This window comes from Sander lucioperca, chromosome 3, assembly GCF_008315115.2.
Source record: "Sander lucioperca isolate FBNREF2018 chromosome 3, SLUC_FBN_1.2, whole genome shotgun sequence".
Classification (NCBI taxonomy): domain Eukaryota; kingdom Metazoa; phylum Chordata; class Actinopteri; order Perciformes; family Percidae; genus Sander; species Sander lucioperca.
In genome coordinates this window covers 39,649,119-39,673,239 of record NC_050175.1, presented here as the reverse complement: position 1 = coordinate 39,673,239, position 24,121 = coordinate 39,649,119, and the positions used below count along the sequence as shown (strand labels likewise).

The 24,121-nt window shown below is 39.0% G+C and overlaps 1 protein-coding gene across 2 annotated transcripts; it reads right to left on the bottom strand.

Annotated features, from left to right (window-relative positions):
• Window positions 1–537: 537 nt before the first annotated feature.
• LOC116043434 (APAF1 interacting protein) lies at window positions 538–23,890 on the bottom strand. 2 transcript variants are annotated; one of them, XM_031290092.2, is made up of 9 exons: window positions 23,726–23,846; window positions 14,784–14,860; window positions 10,145–10,213; window positions 7,493–7,593; window positions 5,790–5,838; window positions 5,555–5,672; window positions 4,487–4,622; window positions 1,819–1,986; window positions 538–1,652 (listed from the first exon to the last, which is right to left on the bottom strand). In XM_031290092.2, exons 3-9 carry the CDS (start codon window positions 10,208–10,210, stop codon window positions 1,553–1,555), a joined length of 738 nt encoding a protein of 245 aa, XP_031145952.1. In that variant the 5' UTR covers window positions 10,211–10,213; window positions 14,784–14,860; window positions 23,726–23,846; the 3' UTR covers window positions 538–1,552. The 2 variants fall into 2 exon arrangements, with proteins under 2 accessions (XP_031145952.1, XP_031145950.1); XM_031290090.2 differs by lacking the exon at window positions 14,784–14,860 and having other exon boundaries at window positions 23,726–23,890.
• Between the last annotated feature and the right edge of the window lie 231 nt (window positions 23,891–24,121).

The following is a 24,121-nucleotide window of genomic DNA, read 5'->3' as shown; positions in this document are numbered from 1 at the left end:
GGCATGAATATTCGAATATATAATACACATATTTGGTTTCGGGTGCTGGGGTACAGTCTGACTTTTAATTAAATTTTTTTTATTGGTGATCATGACAAAAAGAAAAAAAGTGTCACACATATACATAGAAGATAAACAAGACAGAAGTACAGACATACAGAAAAAACAGAGCAGTTATGAAGCGACACACCCCGAAGCCCCAGCAGGAGATAGGGTGAGTCAGTCACAGTCTGACTTTGACAATGTTAAATACTTTAGGAACTTTCATTTTTCTTAAACACTGACATTTGACAGATTTTTACAGCTCATTCCTCAGAAAATCACTGAACAGCAACAGCAACAACGATATAAGAAAGACTAAAGACAATTTTGTATCTGTTCAAGAAGGGAGACAATGAGACTCTGACACTGTGAGCTTCACAATGTCATTGTTATGTTATGCGCTGCTGTTCAGTTTTGTTTGCAACTGGGTTTACCAGAATTCCTCATTAATCAGAGGAAGGGGAATCTTTGCAGTGTTATCGCAGCACAAAATAAAAATTCAAATAAGCCTGCAGCATACAGTATTTGACACCACTCTGTTTTGAGGGAATACAGTAGTGGAAGCAAGGGATTGTGGCCACATAGGGAGCTTGTTAACAGAACTCTGACATTTATGAGAAATGAGTATGCAGACTGGAGGCATGCAGTGCAAGGATCTAAAGTCATTGTGTTATCCCTGCACCAAGTGCCCTTGTCTGGTGCTGGGATGGTGGTGTGGGAATGACAGGATGTACACGGACACAGCAAGGGTCCTTTTACACAACACAGGGTTATTTTTACTGAAAGAGTGTTTTATAAGATGTCCACAATCATTTGTGTGTATACAGTGTTTATGACAAGTTATGTTTGCTATTTGTTTCAAACTTAAATATGGCTTCAGAAATGTTTTGTAGCTTAAACAAAGAAAATCGGGCATAATGTGTGTCTGTGTGCCTTGCATTAGAAAATAGAATTGAGAAATAAAGGTTTTCAAAATGGAAAATTGCATTTTAAAACTTTATTTTTTAGCTTTGGATCTTGAAAACATTGCTGGGGAAGGGGGACATCTGGACTACCAAGAAGATGGAAGGTAAGGGAAAACCTAAACAATAATCTCAAAATAATTTCTGCGACTCACGATTGACATCCCATGAGTTTTTATTGATTGAAGCAAAGGCAGTTAATCATCATTGTAGATCAACTGAAATGCACAGTATGTTCGTGTCTGACATACACTAAGACCATGATTCCAGTGCAGTCAAACATGAATAGGAAAAGTATTTAAACCTGGAGACTTTGATTTGCCAGCTGCTCATTCAAGAGTTGTCCCACAGCACTATGCGGCATACCTCCAGGTGCTTCCGGATCACAGGCATTTCATTTCCTTTAACCCTGGATCTGCCCTTACCATCAAATCTCAGCAAATTTGAAGCAGGCCGGCGTGAAAGGCAAATGATTACAATCTGCGATCCTGATTGAACACCTCTGACCTTTCTGCGACAAATATCTCTTTTAAAAGCACCAGTGAATGTCAAACTATTCCTTTTTCTTCCGTTGGGAGGGCTGAAGGGTCCAGTCCACACTGCTTCATCTGGACGGCGATCTCGAACAGGTAGTCGTAGCATTCACACCTACAAAATGCAGCAGTATTTTGAGTGTTGAAAGAGAAAAATACAATGTAAGGTATTTAAATATCGGGTTTCTTTGTTAAAACATGCCCTCTATACAAATATACTAATATATTCTTAGTCATAAATAAGAACAAAAGGTTAATAGTGCTGGGAGGTAAATGCTGACATGGTCTTAGCTTTTTCCCACGACTCGCCCCAGACATAGACACCGTGTCGGCGGACGAGGACGGCACATGAATCTGGATATTCCTCCATTGCCCGAGCCATCCGGTCTTTCAAGTCCTTCTCCTCTGGTGTATTTTCAACAATAGGCACCACCAGGCTGTCATCATACCTGTGTATATGCAGGGTATGAAATAACAAATTAAACACAGGCTGAGATCTTTTCGAGGCCTTAACTTTTGCAATCAGAGGGCTGTCAGATAGTGGCTCTGCATGCCTGTTCTCAAAGATTGCCACCATCATCTGTTGTACAGCCTCTCTGATTGTCAAAGTGATACGGTAAATCAGACACAGTACTGAAACTGTCAAGTAAAAATACCAAACATTTCCAGATTCCAGCATCAAATGTGATGATTTGCTGGTTTTCTCGGTTGTATATCATTGTAAGTTGAATATTTTTGGTTTTGCAACTGTTGAGCTTGCCAACTGGGACCTTTTCGCCATTTTGTAAAATAAACGATTATGGATAATAATGACTAATAAAAATAATGATTTCTTACTGCTGTAATCAAACAGGCCTAATAATCCTAAGTGCCTCCTTCCTAGCTCTAACTAGAGAATAATTATCTAACTCTCTGCCAACATTTACCTCTTTTTAAGCTGCCTGGATGGGTAACAAGCACAATCTTTGAACTGTTAAAATGTTATTTCATTATTTCCAGCAACAATGTCAGTATTGTACAAAACAACTTTGTGGCAGTGACTCACATGTTTCAGCCTGTGATTTGCATCACAGTTATTGAGAAAAGCAAGGCAAGACAGGGCACATTGCTTTACAAAGACATCATGGCCATGAAAGAGCTGTTCATATCATCACTTTTTTCCCTGTGTAAATACCCACAGACTATGATGGACCATGAAATTGTAATCTTCCTGTGATTGATTTGATGTACCATGTCCAGTGTTTCCTCTATGTTGATATTAACGTGGCGGCCCGTCACAGTAAAATTTCTGCCGCCACGGTATCAGAAATAGGGCAGACGCACAACAAGGTTTCCACTATGTACACCGCGCACCGGCGCTCCTTCAACTGTTTATGAAAAGTCATAAAGTCGTAATTACACGACTCTGCAGACCTGTGTGCTCTACTGAACTCAAGCAAATGGTCATCCGCTCTCTCTCCCCTTTAGGGTAAGCAACTGGGACAGTGACAGGACGTCATCACTCGCGAAGTCATGGCAACCAAATAAACAACAGGGCTTCATCAATCTTAGGCAAAGTGACAAACAGCGACGAAAGCCGCGACATGAAATCTGCACTCACGCGGTTCCCGTGAAATATGAAAGCTACAGTTTATTGGAAAATAGCATTGTGGACACTGAATTTGATGAATTTACTGTTTATCAGACCCCAGATGAGACAAGAAGCTAACGTTACCGAAAGCTGCGGTGGCTGTCCCTCTGCCTTTGACTCCCCGCTGCAGGAGACGCTGTATTCCTAACGTTACTGTTTTAAAACCGTTTTCCAGGTTAGTGGGGGTGCATACTGCTCAAAACCAACATGAAAAAGGTAGCTAGTAATGTTCACTCAGCATTTTGTTGTTAAACTGTGTGTAAAATGAGCGGTGACGTTAAATCACCGGTTTCAGGTAACGCCATCCTACGGTACCGTCTATTTGCTGGATGGTTTCAAAGTAACGGTCGGTAGCTAACATTAGCAGATAAGCCCGTTGACAGCAACGTTATTGTTCATATTTTGGCACAATGTTTCTGACCGTAGTAGTGGTCATAGTGACTGAAAGTGTGATGTGAGACGCTAAAAAGAAACTACACGCCGTTTTCAGATAATGTTACTTTTTGACGTTCTACTTTTTCTCCTATCCCAGAATGTATGTGTGGTGTAGCCTGACCTTTACTCCACAGCGCTGTGAAGATAGGTCAGGCAATGTGAGACTAACCATACACTTACCTGTACTAAGATTTAAAATTGAACATAGCTATATGCCGCTTTTCATACAAAATCTGTGTTCCTTACGTTTACCTTTACCGAAGTGGATATTTTGGATTTGCACCTTATTGTTAACCTGTTAACCTTTACGATCCTTACGGTTGACCGTTTACATTTCTGGCATTGTGTACAGTACATTTGGTTTTTGCACCTTATAGATAACCTTTGTTTGTATTTAGTTTTTATTCACACTTATTTGCACTCTTTATAACTGTGTACTGCAACTGCTGCACAACAATTTAAGGATAAAAACGTATATCTAATCTCAGGTGTGTCTTCAAACAACAAAGCCAAAGTATTTAAGAGAAACTATTCCTACAGTCATAACTCCCTCAGCCCTTTTTAATATGCTGTGAGAGCGGGTTTGAGCTGATTTTGAGTGTGTAATTACAAGGTTATGTTACTGAAGCTCAGTTAAACAGCAACATTTCAAAACATGAGATCAAGCAGGATTGTGCCTTAAGTCTAATGTGTCTGCCCAAGCGGAGTGCAGACACTCCTCAGATCTACACAAGAGTTCCATATTTTTCACTTTGCAGCTATGATTTCTACTACAAGTTCCAAGATACTTTCATAACCAAGACTTCATAAACTTTCACTTGACTGAAAATAAAAATGCTTGGAAGCTCTCTGGACTTCATTATCCTTGCTGCTTGATTACATACCCATAGTTAGTGCCTGATGTGCCCTTACGAATCCCCTTGATCATCTCCTGGTGTGTTATCCTGAACTCTTTGCCAGGATACAGCAGTGTTGCCATGACAGCAGCCTTGGAGTGGGTGTGTATAACTGCCTGTGCCCCTGTATTTTAGCAAAGGAAAAGCAGGTTTTCAGTTTTGTCTACTGGTCTTTCTCAAATTATAATTATAACAAGGCAGGAGAAAGCATGCCACAGACGATCAGACATCAATGCTTTAAAATTCTTTGGTACAATTTAAATTGTGTTAGTTCAAGTTCTATTTTTGGTGGCTTCCTTATCTGTAAAAAATGCAAACTCTCACCTGGTATTCCACGATAGAGAGGATGAGTAATTGAAACAAAAATCATCCTTTTTGGCTGAGGTATTTCATTAAAATGTTGGCCTTTAATTATGATGCCTTATGGAACCTTGTTTGCTTCTTTATAAAATATGATATGTTTTGGAATTTTATCTTAAAGCAATACTTCAACAAACCACAGCTTCCCCATGCAAGAACTTCATTTTGTGAACAATAACCTTACACTTGTCTCAGCCTTTATTTCAGAGGAATTTTTTCCTAAGAAAGTAATTTTATAAACCACGTTTATTGAATAAAATGTTTGTGAAATGTAGCTGCTAAATAAAAGAAACAAGACCAGAGGAGAATATTTGGCGTCTATTAATGATTTTACAATTTCGTTTCCATGGCTATTTGTTACATCATTTTGAATGACTAAATGGTTTTTACCACCTTTAGTGAACATAATCACAACATTCAGGAAAACATATACCACGTTTCTAATTCCATTCAGCCTTTCAAAATAGAAACAATCATATTTAAATAAATGTAATTTCTCTGTTTTCCTATTTCTTTCTTTGTGCAATAGTAAACCTTGGTTTGGACTCTGACACAGACAAAACAAGTATATCACTGACTTAATTAAAAAAGGATAATTGGGGGCATTGGGATTACTGATCAGTTCTATCACTGACTGACTGCAAACGGTGATTAGTATGGGTGGTAATGTGTATGAATGTAATAAGAATGACTCACCTCTCATAATATAGGCATTCATAAAAAGTGGTGTACACTGGCTCTTCTTTAACTTCTTCCAGGCAGGTGGACAGCTGATGTTCCTCTCCTCCATGTCACACACAAACATGTCTTCGGGCTGAGTAACACAAACATTACACAGGTGTAAACACACAAATCCTTTTCTGAATTAATGCTGCTCAATCTGAACTCTTCATTATTTGTACTGAGCAGAACGATATTGCAACCTGCTTACCTGTATTCTCTCTTTCTGGACGCCTGATGGTGCGATGTAGATCTGCTCTCTGTGAGTTATACAACAAACAGCATGGTATGTTTTAATATGGCGGAGAACGACGAGGGCCTTGCATGGTATACAAATAATAGGAGTCTTCTCATGTTATTGTGTCTTTGCCTTACAGAAAATGGTATGGTGTTATGTAAAGAGCAGTCGTCTGTAGCTACTACTACATAAGAAACACTCACTAAAGCTTTTCCAGCCATCCACAAAGAACCCATTTCCCTGGGCAGTTATTTTAAGTAATTATTTTATAACAGTTTTCCATATACTTCCTGTGGTTATTGCTAGAGTCATCCTTTTTTCTTTTTTTAATGTAACATTTTTGTGTCTTGTTTTACTTGGAATGCCCTTTGAACTGTACTGTAAATAGTGTTTCAACATATCACATTTCCTTAACCAAGAAATAAGTCCTTGTTGGAAAATGTTTCATTCTACAGCCTGGACCAAATGCCCCAATGGAAAAAAATTATTAACAGTAAAGACTGAGTTAAACAACCAGCCTCATTTGATCCCCTCATCATCTTTCATGATCATATTTCTTGCTTAAATATTGAGAGCCGTAACATTTCCCCACAGAATGTAGAGGATAAAGCCATTGTACTCGTTATTTTTTTTTTTTTTCAATCTAGCCATAAAGACAACAGATAAAGGAGTAGCCTATTGATTTTTGTGTGCAATGTTTGGATAGGCCGCCTCAGGCTGTGAGTCATATCTGAGTCAAACCAAAGCAATAAATATTTAAAAAAAAAAAAAAACTACACTTTTTAGAAGTTTGTGTAAAATGACAATACTGTCTAGATTGCATTACATATTTCCATCCACTTTCTTTTATCTAAAGTAAATGTTAAAACAGCTTTTAGGTTCCTAAGCTGAACAATCCAAGCATCAATTTATAAACGGTGTAAAAAGCCACAATATGGATACATGGGAATAGTTCTCATTTAGTAGACCATGTAGATGAGATTTGGGACTTGAATGTTTCCTGTTTTTCAACTTCATTAAAAAACTGAAAACTAGAAAATAGTCCTCACTCTGACGAAAACAGCCATTTTGAGGAATGATTAAGTATTGCAGTGGAGCTTAGAACTGCTTATTTTCTATCAAAATGGTATAAAGGTATAATAATTTAACAACATGAAAGGACATTCTCCTGTCAATCATTTAAGACTCACAATTTGTTTCTATCTGAATGAAATACCAGCATACATGGATTGGCAGCCAGTAAATCTAATTTGGTTTCATCTGAGGTTCCATCAGGCTCCCCTGTTGGCTCAAATGAATGTCTGCCATTCTCCATTTCAAACAGGGATTTGCTGATGGGTGGCGCTTTCCTTGTAGCTGCCATCCAAAACATCACAGTTCAAAGATGTTCGTAATAACCTGTCAAAGCCTTCAGTTTGAATTCGGTTTCATTTTGGCAACACTGTGACCTTCTGTCTTCACCCTAGATTTGCAAACATTATCAAAACTGATGTAACTGACCTCACATCAGCCTCGCTGCACTTTTGTCAGCATACAAATGTCGGAAAACAAACTCCCCACAACAGAATTCAATTTTTGGAATGATTGTCAAAGATATGCAAACAGAAAAGTTAAATGAAGGCGTGTCATTTCTGATCCTTCACAATATTCTGCAAGAAATTAATGTACATGCGAACCCTCGTCTCAGACTGATCCCTCCGCCCGTCCCCGTCACCCATCCCAGCTGGTAGAAGAGTCGGCATAATTCCGGGATGAGAACGCGAGGATGCTCCTTCTCCTGTAAGTTATCATAGATCAAGTTTAACAATCTTAGCATACATCAGTGTGAATAGAAGTCATTCAACTTTAAAGGCACATGGTTAAATGTATAAGCGCTGTGCTTTTTATGTTGATGGCATTGCTGTACCAGTACTGTGTCAATGTAACGGAAAACAGCAAACTGTTATTTAGTACAGCCAATGCATACATTTTATTTACTGTTGAATGCCCGACTGAATATAAGGAAATGTTTAGTATAATTGTAGGCTACATGTTTGTTTTTGTCAACAAATCCCAGATAAAATTAAAACCAACAATAACTTGATCCCACTAACACTGAAGTGTCAGTGTCAGTACTACTCAAATGTTTGTCTTCCATTAAGGACTGGATGGATGACGAACAATTTCTTGCAGCTTAATGAAGATAAGACCGAAGTCCTTATCCAAGGTTGCTTAATTACCATGCACACACACACACTCTAGTTGTTTTGACTCAGTCTCACAAACACCACCCTCTTGCAATACTCTACTAGATCCCCTACCATATGAGTAAACAGGTTAGGTAAGTCAGAAAGTATTGAGAGACGGACTAACGCATTGTTGGTTTTGGTCTTTGTTGACAATAACAAAAATACAGAGTAACACCATCCATGTATTTAAAATGCGTGCATGCACTGTGCTTTTGAGACTGAAGAAAGTCCATCTGTCTCCTCATAATCAGGTGAATTTCTAGCGCTGCACCAATCAAGAGCATTCTTACCAACTGCATCGCAGTATGGTATGGCAACTGCTCTGTCTCATACCAGAGGCTGTCCAGCACAAAGCGATGTCGGCGGGCCACGTCTCTCACCCCAGTCTATGACCGCACTATGACTGTATCGGCCTCTGGCTGCTACATCATACTTACTTCTTACAGCCACACTACTGTACATACACTTACCAGTATCATATATGCACTCACATACCCGTACATATTTATACTGATGGGCATACAGTACAAATTCATATGTACACCAATATACTATACTCTATATATCTGATCTATTGTATATAAACCATTTTCATATCATACTTCCAGCTGTTTGTGTCTCTCACTCTCACTTTTGCCATTTACCGCCATTTATCCCCACTATATTTTGCCTACCTACTGCATATATTTTAGTGAATTCCTTACTGTTCATACTGTTAATTGTAGCTTAGTCATATCTACCCCTTAAGCTTGATTCATGCTTCTGCGTTAAATCTACGCCGTGGGTAGGTACGTAGGTACTTGGATATACCGACCTACGCCTTAGCCTGACATGCACCTCTCAAGAAATGTAACTACACGTCATGGCGACGCACGTCGCTCGGCTGTGGCTTGGTGGCGTTGCATTTCCCCCTACTCATCTCAGTGTTTCCCATACATAGGTTCTACTTGGGTGCACCGCCCAGGTAGATTGAGACCCGCCCAGGTAGATAAAATCCGAATTCAATTTTCTTTCCAAACAACAGTGTATTTTTTACAGCGCACACAGACCAGCTGCCTCCAGCCCCTGCCCCTTGTGAAGTTGCGAGCTGCGTGCATGACAGCATCAACGTTGCACTTGATTAGAGAGGCTATCGTTACGTTAGAATGCTGCTGGTGGTCTTGCAAATGGGATTAACCGTGTCTAATAAAACTGTAGAAACAATGCGGCCACGCTGCTGTGAAAGCTCCCAGAACGTCATTTATCAGAGTCTGGTTGTTACCCCTCTCCGTGGCAGTCTCCTCCGCTCCATATCTTTATAACGGAGCTAGCTAGCTAACCAGAGCTGACTGGAGCTAACAGCTAATCAGAGCTAATCGTTGCTAACCGAGCCTTCAGTTCTGCGGGCCTGTATCCATTAACTGTATTTATGGACCCGAGCCCAAATAAAACCCTTAATTTTATTAAATTGGCTGTAAAAGTTTTAAACTATTTACTTTATACTTATACTTTATACTTTTTCAGCAGTGCAGTGCAATGCATTTGAGATTTTTCAAACAATTTGTTTCATATTTCAGCATTTTCATCAATGTTTCTCACAGCATTTGTAAGTCTTCCATACTTTTTCATAATTTCAGTTAGAAAATAAATTCAGACCTCAGTGTTTTACATTTCAGTTTAGCATCAGCTTTTCAAAAAAACCTTTAAATATTCCACATCTTTTATAAATTTGTGGTGTTATTAAACTTTTTACTGAAATTCATGTTAATTAAAACCATTCATACTTTTCCAACTATTCTCACTACTTCAACTTCTTACAGATTTAAGCTATTAATCCAGTTTAGCTTTAGCAATTTAGCTATTCAGCATTCACACACATTTTCTGTGCACCAAGTAGTAGGCACACTGTCAAAATTTTCTAGTCTAATCTTATTATTCAATATTACCAATGCATACATGATTACCACTACTAAAAAATGAGTTGAAGGCTTCCTAAAAGCCCATAATATATACTGTAGTTTCTCACTTTGGCAGACATCTGTCAGTAAGTTCAGCTGTGTTTCCATAGCATCATTTCATACAAATGCATTTCAAAGTGTTTGTGTGTCATGTCATGCTTGCCTGTTTCTCTGTGGCCTCTTGACCTGCATCTTGACAGCTGCTGCTGGTGCCACACAGAGATGACATCTCCTGCGAGAAAATGATTGAGCACATTTAGAGACAATTCACAAGAGAAGATGTGTGGGAAATGGTTGCCGTAACATTGATTCTAGTGTCATTTGAGACAGACGTAGTGCTCTTAAGTCACAATGAAACAGCATTCTGTCAGCGTCTCACTTCCTTATTTTGATTTATTCCCTGTTGAAATAAGACAGTTGAGAAAATACAGGGAAGAATAAGCGAGAACTGATTTACAGTCCCCACTAATTCCTCTCCTTCCTTCTCCTCCCACACACCAGTTAGGGAGTAGCCACGGTTTCCTTTGAAGGAAGGGCAGATAGGCAGCGCTGTTAAAAAAAATCTTAGATGCCACTATTGATTTTACTTTCTATCTATACGAACGATTACACAATGGAAAATCTTAAAGCTATGGTAATTTTTACTAACAAGATTTCTACCAATAAGATACAGTTAGTTAGTTAGTTAGTTGGCCCATCCCATTTGGGATTACAAGACACCACTATTTAACTTCTGACATCGTGCGGTCTCGCATACAAATCATGTGGAGAAATACATGAATAACAGAAAACAAAAAATGAAAACCAAATACAAACAAACAAATATCTACAAATCATCTCGGTAAGATGTGTTTTTTTTCCTCTTCTCCCAGGCTTTCTCAAGATAACTGGCTAATGTATGTTTCACATGTGAACAGCCATCTCAGTCTTTGAGCATCATCCATATTTACAAAATCAATATCTGTTTTTATCTTGCTAAACAAGGAATCACGCTGTTCACAATAAAAAGTACGGTAGAAACAAAAGGAAACTAATTTTCTATATCATTTAAACAACACATCAGACAGATCCGTTTTTCCTCTTCTACATTAACATATCGTCCAGTTTCAACCGTCAAAGGTAAAATACCAGATCTTATATATAACATACACAACATAATTCTCTGTGCCATATTTAGGTTTGATCAGCATAAAAAATACACACTTTTGGCTTAGCCCATATATCATCAAGAAAAAAAACAAGTACAAATCATTTTGGAATTGATTGCTAAGTAGATAGTTCAATGTGGACTTCTCAGTCCCTCCCCCCTTTCCGCTAAAGCCCAAATGGTCTCCTAAGCCCCTCCCCCCACAAGGGAGAATGAATGTGTGTGCATGAGCAGTGAATGACACGCAGTTAGACACCCCCCCTGGCCCTGATTGGTGTATCTGAACAGGGAGCTGTGGGGTTTTTGCAAATCACACTACAGGCTGTAGGTGGTGCTAGAGGAGCCGGATTTCTTTTTTTAATGACCTGCTTCATGTAGTTCTACTGGAACATAGGGTCAGTTTCAGCAAATATGACAGAAATTTAGTTTTATAAGGCTTACCTACTGCATCTTTAAACAGGATATAGTTCAAATTAACTGTGTAAGATTTCAAATGCCTAAATAAAAACAAATCAAACTAAGAAATGAAATGAAATACAATACACATGGCTTTTATGTTTTTCTTAATATGAACGAATCAATAAAATCACAATACAGAAAACAGTGAAAAGGAATATCGCATGTCAATGTTGTCCAGCAGAGAGCAACACAGACCCTGCCAACACTAAATGCAAAACACTGTCATTAGTTTTCATGAGGACGTGCAGAAGGATGAAGTCAACAAAAGAAAAAGAAAAGAAGATTAAAGCAGGTCATGAACCAATCGGCTGCCTGCACAGTCCTGGGGCCTGTTTCACAAAACCAAGATAAGGGATTAAGCCGGGATTTATCAGTTATCCTGGATGATTTAAGCCTTGACTCGGTTTCACGAAAGTGGAGGCACATAAATCACCATGGAGATTTATTCTGTGCAGCTAGCCTGCTCCCGACCAGGCTAACAGCCAGGATTTATTAATCCTGGAGCCTTTTCTGATCACCCAGCAGTGTTTTTACCCTATTGTTCTCAGCCTGGATTAAAATACAACAGGTGCATATTGCTGTTCATTTAAGTACTGTTATTATTTAAAGTTGTGACCATAATTGTTTTTAATAATTATTCATGTGACAGTCATTGTTACTGTTATATTGCTGTATGCAGACTGCTGTTCATGTTGTTGTTAGAAGTTTGATGAATATATTACTGCAGTTGTTGAGATAATTAGAAAAGGCTGATAACATTTCAAATGTCTTAAATTAAGTCTGTTACTAGGGCAATACATACAATACTGTACATTTCTATAGTTGACTAATGCACCTTGAATTATTTTAGTTGATACTTTTTTTTTAATTCTTTAACAATAAGGATCATGTTTGTTCCACTTCCATGTGCATGGTATTTGGCATTCTTAGCACACAATTTGTATTGTCCAGTAAACTGGGACTATAATTTGGGAGGATTTAAAGAACATATCCTAATTGTACAATCCTCCCAAATTATAGTCTTAGTTCACTGGACCAGTAACTATCTAGTGATGTAGGCTACTGTACATTCATGTAACAACAGTGGAGAGGACACCCCAATGGTTTTTGACCTTATGTTTTGCTGGGGGGGGGGGATAACTGATGAATATACTCTGTTCCATTCATGTTTACAGTGTGCATGGGATTTATCACTTAATTATCTTTATAGTTTCTAGATTTTAGAGTCCAATTTCTTCAGTGTCTTTATTTTCTATGTCCACAAGGGAGCAAGGCATATAATATGTAGAGAAGGAAACTCGTCCTCTATAAAAAATAAAAAAAACGCGAGGAAAAGCGTGGCAGATAATAGCGCACCGACTGAATGATAGTCTAAAAATATACATTTATGAACTACTGCTCTTAACTGAATTTTTTTGCAAAAGCAAACAGTTGTACACTTTGCATTAAAAGCGAGCAGTGGAAGTTAGTATGACTTAGGAAATTTATATTTTAGCCCATGAGAGAGAGGGAGGAACAGAGCGAAAGAGATATTTACGCATCATACTCTAGCATTGTAGAAAATTGATCTTCATGGTAAATTTCCTGAGTAACATTATCTTCTGCTTACTTTTAAGGCAAAGAGTACAACTGTTAATTTGTGCAAATGATTAGTAACCTAATCCTTGAATGGAATGATTATGAAGGTTTCAGTTCAGAGCAGTGGTCAGTTAATGTATATTTTTAGGCTATTTACGCATTCAGTCGGTCCGTGATCGGCTGCTACGCTTTCTCTCACTGTTTCATTACAGCAGCCGTGTTTCTTTTCTTTTTATACAAAAAAATGTGTTTCACATCATCATACTTCCACAAGAAGCTGCTGCTCACTCTGTATAAAGTATGTACAATGCATATTCTCCATTTTGGCATCAGTAAATCTGTGATCGACCTCGCGGTCTTTTGAGGAAAGCCGTGGACGCGCATCTATCTGAATTACTTCAGCCTGGCTCGACCTAGTCTCTCCTCCTCAGCCTGGCTTGGCCTTCGTGAAACACACCAAGCCAGGATGCACAGATTAGACTAGGTCAAGCCTCACTTTATCAGTTATCCTGGAATTATATATTCTGCTTTTGTGAAACAGGCCCCAGCTCTGAGCTGGTGCCTGTATCAGCAGACTTCCTTCATAAAAACAAACCTGGCTCTTATAAGGCTACCAACTAAAATCTACCAATAAAATTAGATTCGCCATTGTTTCTGAATCTGTCCAAACATCTCCTGTAATTCGGCAAACTCATAATCCAATAAAGAGCACGTGTTAAAGGTGTTAAAACATTATTTTAATTCTATCTAGGTATTCACCCCTCTTGTCCCCAGACACCACCGTGTTTCTCATTAATGTAAAATGTACAGAAAAGAAAAGCAGTCCGGCGAGAGTGACATTCTCTTTAGACAACAACACAACACGTGCTTTCTGCAGTTACTGTGGTGTCTTCCTGAAATTAGCAGCTTTTCCCTCATCAACTTCTTACAGAACTTTTTATGGGTTATGGTTTTGGAAGTCTTGCCCTCTCCCGTGCTGCAGTACCACTCTCCGCCTGAACGGTTACAATAGACAGGGGTGACCACAAATAGTCGAATAGTCAATGCTTCGATCTAAGGAGCCTGATTCGACTGCCAATCTCACAGTCGAATCTTCGCAGAGGTGTTATGAAACGAGGATCATGCCATTTTGGCTATATGTGGGGTGCTCAATGTCAGATTTTACATAGAACTAACTGTTTTCTCCCAATAAGTTCATATACTGCCTAGTATGATATAAATATCAACAAATAATGCTATAAATGATCAGTTAAAAAGAAAAAAACTTCTAATAATTTTTTTGCGTGAATAAATTCAACCGCTCCATGATTTAAATTACCTAATCCGTGACCGATGGAAAACATCTTGGCGGCAGGGATTTAAACCTGGGTGGGTGCACTTTGAAATAGTAAAAGATGTTATCAAAAAAGTAAGATTCAAGTTGTGTTGTCCACATGAGTACCCTCACTTTTTACTGTGTCACCTCAGTCGACGATAGAAACACCTTGATGATTCTGATTCGACTATGTACATTTTTAGTCGGGGACAACCCTAATAGACAGTCTATGATAGATACTGATGCGCCGACGGCGCCGCTGTTTTACCAAAACACAAATATCGCCAAATATAGCCTACCTACCAGGAGGGACTATTGAGTGAGATCCAACGCTTCTTTGTTTGGGAAAGGAGAGGGAGACACACCTTGAGATCTGCACTCTGCCGAAACGAAAAAAAGAATCAACTGTTTAAATCACAGCTTGGGAGGGTGGAACCATATGGTGCTAAAACAGTCTCACAAATATTTGCAACTTGTAAAACACAATGCACAAATGAATGCAGAGCGATTTGTATCCGCAAATGCGTATTTGTGTCTGTGCGTCTAATTTTCATCATTTGTAAATGAGCTTAGTATTTTTCAATGTAAATATATTTGTAAATCTCCTATTTGTGTGGGTACTTTTGAGACTATTTTTCTGCGCCGCTGTTGTCACAAACAATTCATGTCTCAAGTGATGATCCCAGCGCTCTCCAGTAGATGGCGGTAATGCAACACTTATGGATGCCAATCGCTGTTAAACTACAGGAAGACTATGAAGAAGCCTTGTCAAATGTTTCAGAGACGGTTGTCAGAATCCACTTGACGTTACTCCAGGTAAGTTGATATTATTAGGACTTTGTCGTCAAATAAATTACATTTATGTTTTCAGCATCACTGTTCCAGTGCATTTGCAATTTGCTTTGTGCTGTTATAGCGGCAGTGATGCCAACTTAGCTCGAACAGCGATGATAACGTAGCTCATTAAAGTCAGCCCTGTAACATGGGCTCTGCCTGGTCTTTGTATGGAATTGGCAGTCTAAAATGTTATGAAGCGCTGCTTAAACCCGTCGGCGATCTTAGCCGATATTACTGTCTTTTAGTGGGCCCAGTTGTAAAGCTAGTGAATATATTTGGTATCATACAGTGAGGAAAATAAGTATTTGAACACCCTGCTATTTTGCAAGTTCTCCCACTTAGAAATCATGGAGGGGTCTGAAATTGTCATCGTAGGTGCATGTCCACTGTGAGAGACATAATCTAAAAAAAAAAAATCCAGAAATCACAATATATGATTTTTTAACTATTTATTTGTATGATACAGCTGCAAATAAGTATTTGAACACCTGTCTATCAGCTAGAATTCTGACCCTCAAAGACCTGTTAGTCTGCCTTTAAAATGTCCACCTCCACTCCATTTATTATCCTAAATTAGATGCACCCGGTCGTTAGCTGCATAAAGACACCTGTCCACCCCATACAATCAGTAAGAATCCAACTACTAACATGGCCAAGACCAAAGAGCTGTCCAAAGACACTAGAGACAAAATTGTACACCTCCACAAGGCTGGAAAGGGCTACGGGGAAATTGCCAAGCAGCTTGGTGAAAAAAGGTCCACTGTTGGAGCAATCATTAGAAAATGGAAGAAGCTAAACATGACTGTCAATCTCCCTCGGACTGGGGCTCCATGCAAGATCTCACCTCGTGGGGTCTCAATGATCCTAAGAAAGGTGAGAAATCAGCCCAGAACTACACGGGAGGAGCTGGTCAATGACCTGAAAAGAGCTGGGACCACCGTTTCCAAGGTTACTGTTGGTAATACACTAAGACGTCATGGTTTGAAATCATGCATGGCACGGAAGGTTCCCCTGCTTACACCAGCACATGTCAAGGCCCGTCTTAAGTTTGCCAATGACCATTTGGATGATCCAGAGGAGTCATGGGAGAAAGTCATGTGGTCAGATGAGACCAAAATAGAACTTTTTGGTAATAACTCCACTAACTGTGTTTGGAGGAAGAAGAATGATGAGTACCATCCCAAGAACACCATCCCTACTGTGAAGCATGGGGGTGGTAGCATCATGCTTTGGGGGTGTTTTTCTGCACATGGGACAGGGCGACTGCACTGTATTAAGGAGAGGATGACCGGGGCCATGTATTGCGAGATTTTGGGGAACAACCTCCTTCCCTCAGTTAGAGCATTGAAGATGGGTCGAGGCTGGGTCTTCCAACATGACAATGACCCGAAGCACACAGCCAGGATAACCAAGGAGTGGCTCTGGAAGAAGCATATCAAGGTTCTGGCGTGGCCTAGCCAGTCTCCAGACCTAAACCCAATAGAGAATCTTTGGGGGGAGCTCAAACTCCATGTTTCTCAGCGACAGCCCAGAAACCTGACTGATCTAGAGAAGATCTGTGTGGAGGAGTGGGCCAAAATCCCTCCTGCAGTGTGTGCAAACCTGGTGAAAAACTACAGGAAACGTTTGACCTCTGTAATTGCAAACAAAGGCTACTGTACCAAATATTAACATTGATTTTCTCAGGTGTTCAAACACTTATTTGCAGCTGTATCATACAAATAAATAGTTAAAAAATCATACATTGTGATTTCTGGATTTTTTTTTTTAGATTATGTCTCTTACAGTGGACATGCATCTACGATGACAATTTCAGACCCCTCCATGATTTCTAAGTGGGAGAACTTGCAAAATAGCAGGGTGTTCAAATACTTATTTTCCTCACTGTATATATAGATGGTTTATTCAAAAAATCAAGCTGCAAGACGATGTAGCCTAAATGACAGACAGTAGGGGTGTGAATCTTCACTGGTCTCACGATTTGATTACGATTATCCTGTCAACGATTCAAATCGATTTCATGATGCTGTCACTGCATCGATGCAGAATCGTCTAGGTCCGCATCGCGATGCATCGATGCAATGATTAGTTCCCTGTGGGCTAGCTGGCTGCATTTACACAAGCACTGACTGTACATTGAGGACGTTGTACGAACAAACACCTACAGGGATCCTTTTTGTTCCTAATTAGTGTCAGTTAGCTTGTGTTAGCTTACAGTAAACACTGACTTGTTTAATGAGAAGGACACGCTAATGTTAATGTCTGGAAGCTAGATAGCTACATAGAATTACCTGGGTTGAATGTGAGGCTACAGGATGGTTGAGTTTTGCAGTGCAATCCTGTACTACTGATAGTCAACTGTCACTTTTGTTCTGACAGCAAATTGCTGAATTTCAGAAAATTGCTGTAAGGCAAGACCTAGCCTAATAAAAGTGTCCTTTTGTACCATTATTTAATTATTACATAGTTAATAGATAGGCCTAGGCTACCCATAAAGGAAATGCATGTAACAATGTGTACTGTATTTCACTTTTATTTCTTTTCTTTAGGCATTTTAAATCTTAGATACATACATAATTTAAAAATGTAAATATCACTATGCTGTCATATCCTACCTCAGATATAAAGCAACCTTTATATATATATATATATATATATATATATATATATATATATATATTTCTTCATTTATTCCAGCACCATTTTCACTTTTGCATGTCTCTATTATCTTACTTACCGAAACGGTCCGGTACAAGTACCGTTGCACTCCTAGTGTGTACATACACTTTTTTATAAACTTATATCTGTACATAGTAGTTTATCTCATTCAGCTTTGAAGTCCTTGTTTTTAGCTGTATTTCTATTCTGTGTATTGTACTTTGAGAGCAACAGGCAGAGTCAAAGTCCTATGTGTTAACACTTACTTGGCCATTAAAGCTGATTGTAATTCTGATTCATCTGCTGTTTTGAAAAGCTTAAGCTTTTAGACTGTTGATCAGACAAAACAAGCAATTTGAAGAAGTCACCCTGGGCTTTAGGAAATAGTGACTGGCTGGCTCACTCACTCACTCATACACTTCTGTTGAGCAAACTTTTCATTTCACCACTAATATATAATGTATATAATAAATAATATACAGACCTTTTGGTCATGACTTATTGGGGAAGTTTTACACAAATGCTACAAACTCTGCTGTAAATGTAGGCTACATGTCAGCACACGTACTTGGATGAGCAATACTGTGTCGTATGAGTATGCAATACAACACAGTATTGCTCATCGCTAGAGGTCGACCGATATGGTTTTTCTCTGGCCGATGCCGATCTTTAGAAATCAGGGTCAGCCGATTAATGCTGCCGATTTATTTTGGCCGATATTTGGCTGATATGTGCTTGTTTTTAAACCTCTATTTGAAAGATAAAATGTAACACGAATATACACAGAATTTCTCAACAAAAACATTTATTGAACACTTCACCAATCTACACTGTATAGGCTAGCCTACTTCAATTAAAAATGTATAATGTAAAAACATACGGTAGCCTATATTGTATAAATAATGTATGAAAAATATATTAAATAAACGAAACAGGTAGGCCTAAGAAGAAAATAAACTTTGTCAAATAAACCTTTCAATGAAAAAATAAAGTTTAGTGCACTTATCAGCATTTATTAAACTTCTGAGAATACAAATCTGCTTCACAGAAAGTGATTAATTAATCTCAACACTATTTCCTCCTAACTCCTGTTGAATCACATCAGACTAGGGCTCTCTAAAGTCAATTCTTGTTCACCTTGTTTGTTAGATCATTGTTCATTTGTTGAAGTGTTTTATCTGTTTTGGGGATCCTACTGTTAGCCTACATGTCCTGTTGATTTCCAGATTTCTGTCATTCAAACAACTCTTAGTTGTAATTTAAAACTCATCCAGCCAATTTAATAAAATTAAGGGTTTTATTCGTGCTCGAGTCCATAGATGCAGTTAATGGATACAGGCACGGAGAACTGAAGACTCTGTTAGCAACGATTAGCTCCGTTAGCGGTTAGCTCCAGTTAGCTCCGTTATAGGAGTGGATGAGACTGCCACGGACAGGGGTAACAACCAGACTCTGATAAATGACATTCGGGGAGCTTCCACAGCGGTGTGGCCGCGGTGTTTTGTACGGTTTTATTAGTACATTTAATCCCAAGGCAAGAACACCAGCAACATGCTACTACTAACAGTAGCGTCTGAACCTGAAGTGACTGTGCGAGACACACTGCGCAAGAATTCACGAGGGGAGGGGCTGGAGGCAGCTGGTCTGGGCGCACTGTAAAAAATGTCGCCTATTCATGTTTTTAACACTAGGCTGCCCGCAGATGCGCCTGCTTATTAATCGGCTTGGATGCCGATTATGTAAAAAAAAAAATCAAAGTCGGCCGGCCGATTAATCGGTCGACCTCTACTCATCGCACAACAAAAAACTACAAGAGATCATTATATTTAATTTAGTGTCACAGTTTCTAGTTGTTTGTTTTATCAGTAAAATTATTTCCTGTAGTCTTGGTGCTGGTTTGGAATAGAACCTTGTGTTACACATACACACACTGATATTGTTTTTAGTTGATTAGCCTAGATGCAAGATAGTACATTTTACTCAATAAATAGTACAAACACCTTCACCGTGTGTTTAAAACCTGTGTTTTCAACAACTGAATATGGTCGTAGATCCGCTGCTATAAAAACACCAATAGCATTTGTTAATGCTTTGGCCCGATCTGAGTTACAAGCAAAAGTCTGTTTAAATGCCGAGGGGAGCTGCGTTTGCACCACAGTCGTTTTTGTCCTCGTAGCAGCGATATTCACATTTGCGTGTTGCCGTTTCAAGTGAGTTAGCAAGTTTGACGTGTTGCCAGCAACATTCCCGATCACTAATGAGCAACGTCGGCACACTACTTTCGTCTTATCCACTTGTTGTTGTACTTCACGGGGAAACTGAAGTGTTCCCAAACAGGAGACTATAATGACAACAGAGGATCTTCAAGCTCTGGCTTCTCTACATTGGCCATGACGGTAGCTAGCTAGCTGGAGGCTTGGCCGGTATGAGCGTACTGTGTGTAAGCGCTAGTGGTGGGCGGATCGATCCAAATATCGTTAGTATCGATACCAACGTTGGTATTGATATTGATCATAACCAGTGTAATGAGATCGATACTTTAGTTTTAGTTTCTCTCCAGTATGCACCGTCTGTGTCAGTGCCGCTCCTGTCACAGTGCAGAGCAGGCACACTTTGCTCCTCCTCCCCCCCTCTTGTGATTTGATGTTGTACCGTCACTAGGGCTGCAACTAACGATTATTTTCATAGTCGATTAATCTGTTGATTATTTATTTATTTATTGTCCACAACTCAAAAGGTATTCAGTTTACTGTCACAGAGGAGAGAAGAAACTAGAAATTATTCACATTTAAGTAGCTGGAATCAAATCATTTTTATTGTGTCTTAAATAATTACTCAAACCAACTAATCGATTATCAAAATAGTTGCCGATTAATTTAAGAGTTGACAACTAATCGATTAATCTATTTATCTTTGCAGCTCTAACCGTCACGTGACTCAGCGGCGCCAGGCAAACAAGCAAGCAAGCATCCAGGCCCGGCGGCGGCCAGCAGCAAACACACAAGCAGCACTGAGACGGAGCAGAAGAATGGCAGAGAGGAAGAGGAGCGCTGTGTGGCTATATTTTCAGGCTGAAAATGAAACAACGGCAAGCTGTATAATTTGTAAAAAAGGCTGTAAGATACAGTGGTAACACAACAAATTTACAAAACCAGTTAAAAAGGTCATGAAAATGCATTCAGATTTAGCAATTTGATGATGCATCCACCTTAATTATTAAAATGTACAGGTATCGTTCGTATCGGTATCGGCGATACTGGCCCTGTATTTACTTGGTATCGGAACAATACCAAATTTTAAAGTATCACACACCACTAGTAAGCACTCAAAGTGCAGGGTGGAGACTAAACAAACTTTTGGTCCGCAACTTAATATGATGGGAACTCGGAATTGAAGTATGTTCCACATGCAAAACAAGCCTAATCATTTCTGTTAAAGATTGCATTCTGTGTACTGTTCCAAATATCCTGTACCGTTCCGAAAGTACATGTACCAATTCACTCCTAGTGTGTACAGTATACTTTTTTTATAAACTTATCTGTACGTAGTAGTCAAATGTTTATGTTTACCTCATTCAGCTTTGAAGTCCTTGTTTTTAGCTGTATTTCTATTCTGTGTATTGTACTTTGAGAGCAACAGGCAGAGTCAAAGTCCTATGTGTTAACACTTACTTGGCCATTAAAGCTGATTGTAATTCTGATTCATCTGCTGTTTTGAAAAGCTTAAGCTTTTAGACTGTTGATCAGACAAAACAAGCAATTTGAAGAAGTCACCCTGGGCTTTAGGAAATAGTGACTGGCATGTTTCGCTATTTTCTGACATTTGATATACCAAACTACTAATTTAGAAAAAAAGCTGATTAATTGATAATGTAAATAATAGTTGGTTGCAGTTGCCCCTAAAAATCAAATAAAACAATTATATGATAAGATAAACTTTTTAGTAATGACTGGCTCACTCACTCATACACTTCTGTTGAGCAAACTTTTCATTTCACCACAAATATATAATGTATATAATAAATAATATACAGACCTTTTGGTTATGATTTATTGGGGAAGTTTTACACAAATGAAGACCATTTCCTGCTACAAACTCTGCTGTAAATGCTCTGTAAATGTAGGCTACATGTCAGCACACGTACTTGGATGAGCAATACTGTGTCGTATGAGTATGACACAGTATTGCTCATCGCACAACAAAAAACTACAAGAAATCATTATATGTAATTTAGTGTCACAGTTTCTAGTTGTTTGTTTTATCAGTAAAATGATTTGCTGTAGTCTTGGTGCTGGTTTGGAATAGAACCTTGTGTTACACATACACACACTGATATTGTTTTTAGTTGATGAGCCTAGATGCAAGATAGTACATTTTACTCAATAAATAGTACAAACACCTTCACCGTGTGTTTAAAACCTGTGTTTTCAACAACTGAATATGGTCGTAGATCCGCTGCTATAAAAACACCAATAGCATTTGTTAATGCTTTGGCCCGATCTGAGTTACAAGCAAAAGTCTGTTTAAATGCCGAGGGGAGCTGCATTTGCACCACAGTCGTTTTTTTTTTACAGGAGACCTTAATGACAACAGAGGGTCTTCAAGCTCTGGCTTCTCTACATTGGCCATGACGGTAGCTAGCTAGCGGGAGGCTTGGCCGGTATAAGCGTACTGTGTGTAAGCGCTAGTGGTGGGCGGATCGATCCAAATATCGTTAGTATCGATACCAACGTTGGTATTGATATTGATCAATACCAGTGTAATGAGATCGATACTTTAGTTTTAGTTTCTCTCCAGTATGCACCGCTGCGGTTTCATCAAAGAGGCGACCTGGCTGTCTGTGTCTGTGTGTGTCTGTGTCAGTGTCGCTCCTGTCACAGCGCAGAGCAGGCACACTTTGCTCTGCAATTAGATGCAAGATTTACATACATTAGTACATTTTACTCAACAAATGGGCAACTTGCTGCTAATTTGCCATTTAACTTGATGTTTTTTGTTGCCACATGGTACAAGTGGCAAATTAATTCACAATGAGCATTGTTTTAGGTTGAACCAAAACAGTTTAAATTACAGACTTTTAACAAGACTTACTGGCAGGGTACCTTAAAACAAATGGACCCTACTGAAATATAACCTGTGTAGCAGTCATTATGTATGTCATTTGACTACAACATATGGCCAGATGTTTAGTTAGCCAAGTTAACTTACTGAAGTTACAGTTTGTGACTCACGTCTCTATAGTTGCTGCAGCCATAGAACAATAATAATGATAAGATACACTTTAAGGTTGCTTTCCCACGTACTGTTTAGTACAACTGAAGACCGTTTCCAGTTATAAAACTGTTGTCTGGAAATCCTGTAGGCCTAACAGTTACATGTCAGCACGAATAGTTGGATGACAAGCCACAGGTGTCACTAAAGACTGAATTACGCAAATGTATTTTACCAAAAGAGGAGTCAGACAGCGTGCAGTAACGTTACTGTTGTCTCAGTTATGGAGCATGAAAAGGTTGAGTCGTTACCTAAGTAAATATGCTACAAATCCAGGTTAAGGTCTGTGCAGCTTGCGCTAATGTTGCCTCATCTAGCTAAACGATATAACAGCTGTAACGTTAGATAACCTGCAGCAGTTTGACTAACTTTGAAAATAGGTTAGTTAAGCTTGCAAACTCATTGTGTTGCGCCGTGGCAACGGTAGTTTGACTACTCTTACGACCAGCAAAATATGCATAAAAAACACAACTTCTTACCTTACTTATGCTGTGAAGTCAGTCTGTGGTTAAAATATACGATGCCAAAACAGCTAACGATATCTAACCCAATAGCTGCTAACACTACGTCATCAATATGCGACATCCAAACAGGATACATTGCCGGATGGGATTTGTAGTTACGTACTGTGCTGAGGCTTGTTGAGGAAGTCTTCTGTGAAGCGCGTATCAAGTTCGAGGCTTATATTGTTTTATTGATGACGCCCGAAGCACGAACACAGTTAAGAAATTATTGTTCCTTAATTAAATAAATCACATTTAGTGTTATGGTATACTACTGAGCCTACATGGCCTACAGAGCACAGATGCTGTAGTGCTGTATGTCTTGTATGATCAGCTGTTGTATGAGCTGATAAGACTTGGATCCCACAAGAA